The sequence below is a fragment of the Mus pahari genome, chromosome 9 (assembly GCF_900095145.1).
Source record: "Mus pahari chromosome 9, PAHARI_EIJ_v1.1, whole genome shotgun sequence".
Taxonomy (NCBI): domain Eukaryota; kingdom Metazoa; phylum Chordata; class Mammalia; order Rodentia; family Muridae; genus Mus; species Mus pahari.
In genome coordinates, this window is record NC_034598.1 from 44,922,798 (window position 1) to 44,931,419 (window position 8,622).

The 8,622-nt window shown below is 56.2% G+C and overlaps 1 protein-coding gene across 5 annotated transcripts; it reads right to left on the reverse strand.

Moving 5' to 3' along the window:
- Nucleotides 1-251: 251 nt before the first annotated feature.
- On the reverse strand, nucleotides 252-7,055 carry Mbd3 (methyl-CpG binding domain protein 3). 5 transcript variants are annotated; one of them, XM_029542463.1, is made up of 7 exons: nucleotides 6,845-7,051; nucleotides 3,035-3,194; nucleotides 2,663-2,800; nucleotides 2,173-2,263; nucleotides 1,518-1,695; nucleotides 754-939; nucleotides 252-574 (listed from the first exon to the last, which is right to left on the reverse strand). In XM_029542463.1, the coding sequence occupies exons 1-6, from the start codon at nucleotides 6,952-6,954 to the stop codon at nucleotides 759-761; spliced, it is 858 nt and encodes a 285-aa protein (XP_029398323.1). In that variant the 5' UTR covers nucleotides 6,955-7,051; the 3' UTR covers nucleotides 252-574; nucleotides 754-758. The 5 variants fall into 5 exon arrangements, with proteins under 5 accessions (XP_029398323.1, XP_029398324.1, XP_021060813.1 ...); XM_029542464.1 differs by having other exon boundaries at nucleotides 252-939; nucleotides 2,663-2,884; nucleotides 6,941-7,054; XM_021205154.2 differs by having other exon boundaries at nucleotides 252-939.
- Between the last annotated feature and the right edge of the window lie 1,567 nt (nucleotides 7,056-8,622).

Sequence of the window (8,622 nt, forward strand, 5' to 3'; positions counted from 1 at the left end):
AGTAGGGTGGCCAGGCTCGGCCACTGGGCCTTCACCCCAGCTCACCCGTCAGCTCTTGGAGGCTACGACTGCAGGGTCACAGTTCAGGTGTCCAAGATGTAGGCAGCAAGCACAGAGAGGCTGCCAACTGCTCTCTCAGAGTTGGAGCTTGTGACCCTGCCACACAGGGACACTGAGGCCCAGAGCAGGTGTCCATGGGCCTGGGCAGCAGGCACCTCAAAGCTGTATAGCACACAGTGACAAGTCAGAGCTCACAAGTTCCTACCATCAGTTTATTGAAGGAAAGTGACTTCCTGGTGGGCTGCTGACCCTCAGTGTGAGGAGGCTGGGCAGCCCTGTGGGCAGGAGCAGTTCAGACCCTGGCCTGTAATGGCCTTAGGGACACAAGGTGGGCGTAGCCAGGTGTGTTTCCAGAAACTTCCCCCAGCGCCCAACACGGCTCCCAGCTCCTCAATGCCGAGCAGGGCCTCGTCCTATGATAAGGAGGCAGGGAGGTGACTGTGTCCTGGTGGCCTCTCAGTTGGGTCACTGCTTGTCAGCTTTCAGTGTCCACAGGGACTCTCTGCACTGAGACCTGGGAGCAGGAGGTGGATGGATGGCTGCCTCCTGCAGGCCTGGCCCCCACCTGCTCCAGGCAAGGCTGAAGGCAGTCTGCAGCCCAGACTCGGGCAGGGCACCTGCTATAGGCAGGAAGGGAAGCTGTGAGCAGCCCGGCTAGGGGATGGGCTGACATCCCACCCGGGCCTGCAGCACCTGTGCTACACACGCTCCGGCTCCGGCTCTTCCTCCTCCTCCTCTTCCTCCTCTTCTTCCTCTGCGCAGACCTTGTCCAGTGGTGCCTCCCCGTCTCGGGCGAGCTCCTCCACGTGAGCCAGCATGTCGGCCATCAGTGCCTCCTCCAGGCGTTTCCGCACCTGCTGTACCAGCTCCTCCTGCTTCCTAGGAGAACACACTCTGACAGGGCACACAGGGAGCAGTCCACAGGTGCATCCCCACAGCCCCTTTCAGACACTCCATACAGTTTCTCTGTCACCTTGGGTGACCATGGTCTCCTTACATTCTCACTTTTTACATGGGAGCTATGGGCCGGCCCACACATAGCAAGGACAGTTTCCACTGTGTGTCTAGAACCTAACTCTGGGTCCTGCTCCTGTCCCCATCTGGCCTGATCACCAAGTCTGACACAAGAAACCCAGGCTAGTCCTGAGGGTCCAGACTGCCGTTCAGAGCTAGTTTAAGCTGCCTTCTTCCTGGTCCACCATCCCCCCTCCTGAGGGCTGTCACTCACTCAGTTCGGCCCTGCCCAGCTTCTGCTCTGTGTGCAGCTCCCCCAGGCCTGTGGAAGCCATGCTTTCTCACTGCTGTTCCCCCACCCCAGCATTTCTAAGCGTGCCTGTACGGCATCTAAATTGCCTTCACCCACAAACCACTCCTGAGGAGCAGGGTAGTTGCTGTCACGCCCTACGTTCTTGTGCTAACTGTGGAGATATCGGGGTGGGGGCAGAGCTGCCAGTTACCTGATGTCATCATCTGTCACCATAAAGGCTTTGCACAGTGGCTGCGCAGTGTTCAGCCACACACCAGGGTTCTTCTCCACGGCTGCAGAGAGCTGGCCTGTAATGGGCAGGGTGCTGGTGTGTAGAGCACTGGCAATGGCCGACAGCAGCGTCTCATCTGTACAGCCGGGGCCCACCCCTGTGGAATAAGAGAGTGGGCAGGGTCAGAGGAACCCTCCGGCCTAGGGCTCTACCTGGAAGTTATGACCCCATCCCAGGCAAGTCTTCATCAGCCAGAAGATAAGGAGCCAATCCAGAGACCCACCTGTGCCTGGCATGGTGGCACAAGCTTATAACGGTGGAGACAACTAGCATGAGAATGGTCACTAGTGCCACACATCCTACTACAGGACCTGGAAGTGCTTCCCAGCACCAGACCAGAGGGCTCATAACTCCCTGTAAGACTACGTGCAGGGCACCTGTTACCCCTGACCTCCACTGGCACCTGTACACACAGGGTAAAAATAAATTCACACTGGTGTACTGCAGTGATTTGCACACACGCACATATACACATGCACACACATAAGCACACTTTTTTAAAAGGAGAGGGCCCAGTCAGGGCATCCACCCACTTTATCAAATCCAGAGGCAGCCACCCCCAACCCCTGCTCACCCTGCAGGCCCTTGGGCAAGTCCATGGTTCTGACCAGTTCTTCTGCAATGTCAAAGGCACTCAATCCACTCAGCTTCTTCTCCCAGAAAAGCTTTAGGCAGAAGTACAAGGTCACAGGAAGCATACGTGTAGGGTCCTGCCCTGTGACCCCTACCACCCAGCAACAGCCCCCAGGGGTCCAGAGGATGTTTACAAATAGGTCAGAAAAACAGAAAAGAAGCATAGCTTTGTTGATTAAAAAAAAAAAAGCCAAGGTTAAAATCTCCAATTCATGACTCTCCTGCCTCAGAAGGTAAGTGCAGGGCCCTCTATTTTCTAAGTAAATTCTTCTTCACAAGAAAAGATATCTATTTTTATCTTTGTAGGGATGTAGTACTGGGGCAGCACTGGCCTATGCTGTGCAAGGCAATGGTCTCGTCCACCCTTAAAGGGTGAGCTTTAGTATCAAGATGAGGGCTCTTTGACACCCGGAAACTGCCCGGGGGCTCACCTGCCTCGGCTGGTCCACCGCCTTCTGCGGGTCACTCTTGACCTTGTTGCTGGGGTGGTTGGTGATCTTGGTCACCGGTTGCTTGAAGATGGATGCAGTCTGCCGTACAGGCAGCGCAGTGTTCAGGTCAGGCTTGCCCTGGGGGGAGAAGACTCTGCAGCGGGCCGCTCCGACCGGGGTCCATGGAGGGTTGGAGGGGCCAGGGAGGTGCTTAGCCAGAGCCTGAATGGTGGCGGGTGGGCGGTCAGGCACGGAGATCTCCCACCCACCAAACCAAATGCGCGCCATGCTTCCGCCAGCAGAGGTACTGACTCGATGGCGATAGACGCTAACCCAGAGGGCCTGCCCCTACCCTGACGTCAGCACCCTCACCTTGACCTGGTTGGAAGAATCATAGCGCACGCGCTGGCGGCTCTTATTCATCTTGTTCATCAACATCTTTCCTGTGCGGAAGTCGAAGGTGCTGAGGTCCATGGATCCGCCCAGGTAACGTGCCAGCTGTGGTTTGCTGCGGAACTTCTTCCCGCTGGGGCTGCGGACGGGAGGTTGGTCAGCCCGAGCAGGACCGGTCTCCTACCCACCACCCTTGCAAGGGACGGTTTTCCATGCCTGTTTTCACCAAGTCTTTAGGAAGGCAAGTGGGAAGAGCAGCCCTAAGCAGCCGAGCCTTAAGCTATGTGGCTACAGTTCATCTGGGAAGCCTAAGGAGGCCCTATGAGGGATGGGGGCCTGTACCCCAGGAAGCCTGGGCCAGAAACCTGTTCTTGCTTTCCAGGGATCACTTATCTGTAAGCTATAGGGCTGCATCTATTTAGATTGGAGGACACATCTCATGTTATCCCAGGCTGGTCTCAAAACTCACCAGCCAAGAATTGCCCATCCTTCAAGCTCCTGCGAGGCCACCGCCTAGTCAAGTGTTGCTAGAGGTAGGACTCAAAGCGTCACTGCTGCTTGCCTGACAGCACTTATCAACTGAGTGAGACCATGCCTCATGTACTTCAGGCTAGCCTTCAACTTGTCATAGTCAATGTTGCCATAGCCTCCCAAGTGTGGGAAGGCATGTGTATACAAACACGTTCTACTTATGGTGAGTCTCAAGAGTCTATGCATGGGAGATGGCATAGGTCTGATAACCCCTCAAGCAGCTCCAGCCACATTCTACTAGGACATCTGAAAAATGAATCACACAACAACCTATGCTGAACATTCAGACCCAAAGAATGGGGGCAGCCTGTGTGGTCCCAGATGGCCAGTAAGGAGTTCTGCCCTGTCATGGAGTATTACTCAATCAGGAAAAGGAGAAAGGCTCTGATATATTAAAACTCAGAGGCCTTGAGGATACTCAGAGAAGTTCTGCGAGGCATAAAAGGCCATAGTATGTGTAATACTACAAGGATAGGGAATGCTCCAGAACATGAAGTAGATTTGCAGGGGCTGAGGTGAACTGTCCTGGCATTAGTGGTTAGAGTTGCAGAATCTTTTTGACCAGTATAGTCAGAAATGGTTACAGGCTGGGTGTGGCCAGCCCGGAGCACTGGCAGGCAGTTACCTGATGCCTCAGGGTAACAGTTACTACTTAACAGTGAGATTGGTGTTCCCTGCTGGGAACACCTGGGACTGGACCCTAACTGCACCCATGACTGGGACTGGCAGAAGCTCAGGGATGGGGAGAAAGCATGGGGCAGTGAATGTCCCAGGTGCCTCAGATTCCCTAATGTGAGGACCACATAGAAAACAGCTGGCCAGCTGGGCAGTTGTTTAATCCCAGCACTGGGGGGGGGGGGGGGGGCGGATTTCTGAGCTCGAGGCCAGCCTGGTCTACAGAGTGAGTTCTAGGACAGCCAGGGCTACACAGAGAAACCGTCTCGAAAAACCAAACCAACCAAACAAAAAACAGCTGGCCAAGGCTTGGGGTGTTGCTGGCTGCTCCCTGATCTCCTCACCAGCTGAGATGGAGCACCAGGATGAAGCTCTGCAGCCCACACGCTGTCCCACCTGACTGGGACTGGCAGCTGCTCAGGGAATGGGGAGAGCGTGGGGCAGTGCAAGGCAAAGGACCCCCCCCCCCCCAAAACCGTCTCTTGTTAACCAGGCTGGTCTCAAACTGTAGCTGAGGATGACCGAATTCCTGGTCATCTTGTCCCCACCGTCTCAATGCTCTGGTGACAGGCACAGGGAAATCTGGTTCATGTGGCTAGGACTGGGCTGAACACTAGGCACGTGTTCTACTAAGCCCCAGCCGGAGCCCCTGGGCCTCCTTTTAAAAGATAAATATTCTAAAATCCAATCTGATGGGGCCTCCACCTGTTGGAAAATGGTAAAACCCCTCCACCTCCTCAGGAGTGAATCTGGCATGCAGGTTGATCGCCCTAACAAAACCCTATTAAACAGGAACAGTGGCATAGGCCCCTCTTGCAGCAAAAGCTGAGGAAGGAGGAGCCACAAATTCCAGGCCACCCTGGGCTACACAGCAAGACCAATAAAAAGGTAAAACCAACTCAAGCCACAAGGCTGCTGGGGTGGGGACAGCACTTCTGTGCAGGGCCTAAGGAGTTCGGCTCTGTAGGTCTGTCTGCACACAGAAGTGTGCCCAACAGCTTGCTGAGTGGGGCAACTTGAGCTTGCCCTTGGGATAGGCCCACGGTACACCCGGGGCTGACATCCTAGCTCTCCAACCCTAAGAGTTTCCAAGGTGTGTGGGAGGATTCCATGAGAAAGAGACCGTCTACACAAGTGCGCTGGAAAGCACTGGTGGCTATTCTGGGACATGGATGTAAGCTAGCAGCTGTGGGGATGAGACAAGTGGGACAGGTACAGCTTGGGGACAAGGTGGATCAGCTCTCAGGGGTGTTGGCCCCATTGCAAGTAAGGGAAAAGGGGAGGAAGTCCCATGCACACAAGGCACCATTTGCATATAGCCCTACTGGGGAAAAACCCTACCAACTGCAACAACCCCGTCCCTCTTTGCAGCCTGAAAGGAACCTGAGTTGGTCCTGGCTTCCAACCTTACTGCCAAAACCCACGACTCCTAAGACCAAGGGGCCAGGCAGATCAATGCACCACCCAATCCCAGGTGCAGTGAAGAAGGGACAACTACAATCAGCTCAAAAGTTAGACGCTCCGGCCAGAGGGCAGCGGCTGGGGCTGGCCAGGCATGCGTGCGGTCCAGGATTCCATCCACACCACTGGGGATAGAACTGGGTAAGACGAAGAGCAAGAGTAGGTTGCCTGGCTATAACTCACATAGACAGCTGTCACTGCCCTGATTAAGGGGTTGCACCATGGTCTATGTAGACCACCGCCTAGACACTGCCTCAAAAAAGGGCTGGAGATGGTTCAGCGACTAAGAGGTCATGAGTTCAATTCCCAGCAACCACATGGTGGCTTACAACCTTCTACTGGGGGATCTGATGCCCTCTTCAAGCAGGCAGATGTATATGCAGCAGAGCACTCATACATTAAATAAAATTTTAAAAATACTTAAACAAAATTTTTTTTAAAAAGACTTATTCATAAAAAAATGTCTTGCACACAAAAACCACATTCACAGAAGCCCGAAGACACTTCTAGGAGCCACGGCTCAAGAAGAGCCAGGGCTTTGGGAAAGCCATAAAAATGGGGGACATTTTGCTGAACAAGAAGCCAAACCCAAATTTAAGCAGGTGAGGGGATCAGGCCACCTGGGGCAGTCCCCTTGCTTCCCGAAACCACGATAAGGTCCCCGCGAGGGTCAAAGGGTCAGCCCAGCCCCCTCCCACCCCCGCTTCCCAGCGGCGTCTGGCCAAGGCCGGGAGCCCCTCGCACGGTGCGCACGGTCCCCGATTCCGTGGAGGACAAAAGCCCGCGCGCCACAGGCGGGCGAAAAGCCACGAGGCTGCAGCAGCAGCTGCAGGCGGCGCGCACGCGTACTGGGCCTAGCGAGAGCCCGGCGCGGCGCACGCGCGCTGACAGCGGCGCCGAGTGGAGCGGAGCAGCCGTAGGGAAGGCGCTGGGTTCAACGCACGCGCTGAGAGGCGAGCCAAGACCGGCGCGTGCGCACTGACCGCAGCTGGCACGTAGGACGCACGCTCGGACGCACGTCGCCCGGCCCAGACCGCGGCCCGCAGTAGGGGCGCCCAGGCCGCCGCAGAGGCCGCTGGGAGGCGCCCGTTGGGGCCCTGCGCGGCCGGCGCGCTCATTCACCTATAGTAAAAGACATCCCTGTGGCCGGCCGACAGCCCCGACCTCCTGGGCACTTCTTCCCTCTCCCAGCCCTGCGGGAGCGCCGGGCACTCCCACCTCTTCCGCTCCATTGCGCCCCGGCTTCTCCGCCCGCCGTGGCCGGTGCCGCCGCCGCAGCCGCTTCTGCACGTCGCGACCCCCGGGCTCGTCGCCGGCTCGGCTCCCTCCGCCGCCGCCGCCGCCACTCGCCGCAGCTGTTCTGTCCCCCGGGCCTCCGCCCTCCGCCCCCAGCCGGGCGCGCGCCGGCTCTGCCACCCGCTCGGCCCCCTCCCCGCGCTTCACAGCCCCCGCGAGGGGGGCCGCTCCGCCCACCCGCCCGCGCGTGGGGCTCGTCTGCGCAGGCGTGCGGCAGGCCCCGCCCCTCCGCGCTCGCGGGACCTGTCTGACGGCCGTCCGGACTCTCTGCGCAGCCGCGGCCCCGACCCAGCCTTCGCTTGTTTGCAAGACCCGCCCCACGACTGTGAGGCCAATCAGATCACTTCGGCTCCTCAGCTCAAGAAGCGGTTGGCTACGTCCACAGGGCATGGAGGCCAATCAGCGCTCAGGACCTGTTTCTGTGACTATCTTCTCATATAATCCGCTCTGAGACAAGGACAGCCAATCAGCGTGGTTGGGGTGGGACAACCACTGCGTTTGCGCTCTAGACTCCGGAAGCAAAGTGTGCTGCACCTGGTCTGTACCAAGCTGGATCGGTCTCGGCCGCGCTGCCATCCTAGTCCTGGGTCCCGCTAGGCTGCATCTGCGCAGTGTGCGTTTGTCAGGGACCCTCCGGGGCTTCGTGAAAAAGATCGAGTACAACTCGGGGACTTCGACCCAGTCCTGCTTCCCTCTGCGTCTCGTCCTGGCCTCTAATTCGCGGCTGTTCCTGGCCTCTACACTACTGCGAGGACAGAAAGAAGTGCACCACCACTCCCGGCTTCACCCAGAACTATTTAAGAAGTTTGTTCTTTGCAGCAGTACTGAAAATAGAAAGCAGAACCTTACACGTGGTAGGCTTTCTGCCGTTAGGCTGCACCCCAGCCTGAGTTTGATAGCTCACGAACCTATTTAGAACATTCCTGGCCAGCCAGGGCCACACAGCAATACCATAAAAGCAGGCTCAGGAACTGTATTTTATGAGCTAGGATTTGGGACCCCAGGTCAGGAGGAGAGATCATATCACAGTGAAGGTCAGGGGGACACGGAGGCTGAACTGGTCAGTTACTTTTCTCTCAACTAGTAAGCTGCAGTAATTTATGGAACTGGTCACCGAGGCCGGGATTAGTGTTTTATACTTTTGAGTCAGTCTCACTTTGTAGCTTTCCCTGGCTTTGAACTCATAGAGATCCTTCTGCCCCTGCTTCCCAGGTCCTGGGATTAAGCTAGCCACTAGCACGCCAGGCTTGGTGTTTGACAGATTTTTGCATGTGAGAACGGCAGCAGAAAATTGACACCGGGGTTTCCATTTCTCTATCTTTGAATTTTAAAAGTCTTTGCCTCTTACCATCCAGAACCGTGCAACTTTCCCAGACAGGGTCTCTCAGCTTGTAGCTCTTTGCTTCATGGCAGGAAGGGAGGTCTCAGACATGCAACCTCTGGGGAAGGACTTCATGTTCTCATTCATGTTTGCCAAGCCAGTTACTGAACTATCTTTCTCCCTCCATCTTTTTTTTTTTTTTTTTTTTTAAACCAGTAAGGGGTTTTAAGTGGCCGGGAGTGTCCTGAACCTTGCTATGTAGCTGGGGTGACAGTTATGAGGT

Bases quoted from the DNA above. Each gene is read 5' to 3' on its own strand.
- Mbd3 (XM_029542463.1), bottom strand. From the start codon at position 6,954: ATGGAGCGGAAGAGGTGGGAGTGCCCGGCGCTCCCGCAGGGCTGGGAG. The intron at 2,801-3,034 runs GTGAGGGTGCTG...TTCTCCCCCCAG, and splicing joins ATTCTTCCAACCAGGTCAAG to GGCAAGCCTGACCTGAACAC. The intron at 1,696-2,172 runs GTGAGCAGGGGT...CTTATTCCACAG, and splicing joins CTTGCCCAAGGGCCTGCAGG to GGGTGGGCCCCGGCTGTACA.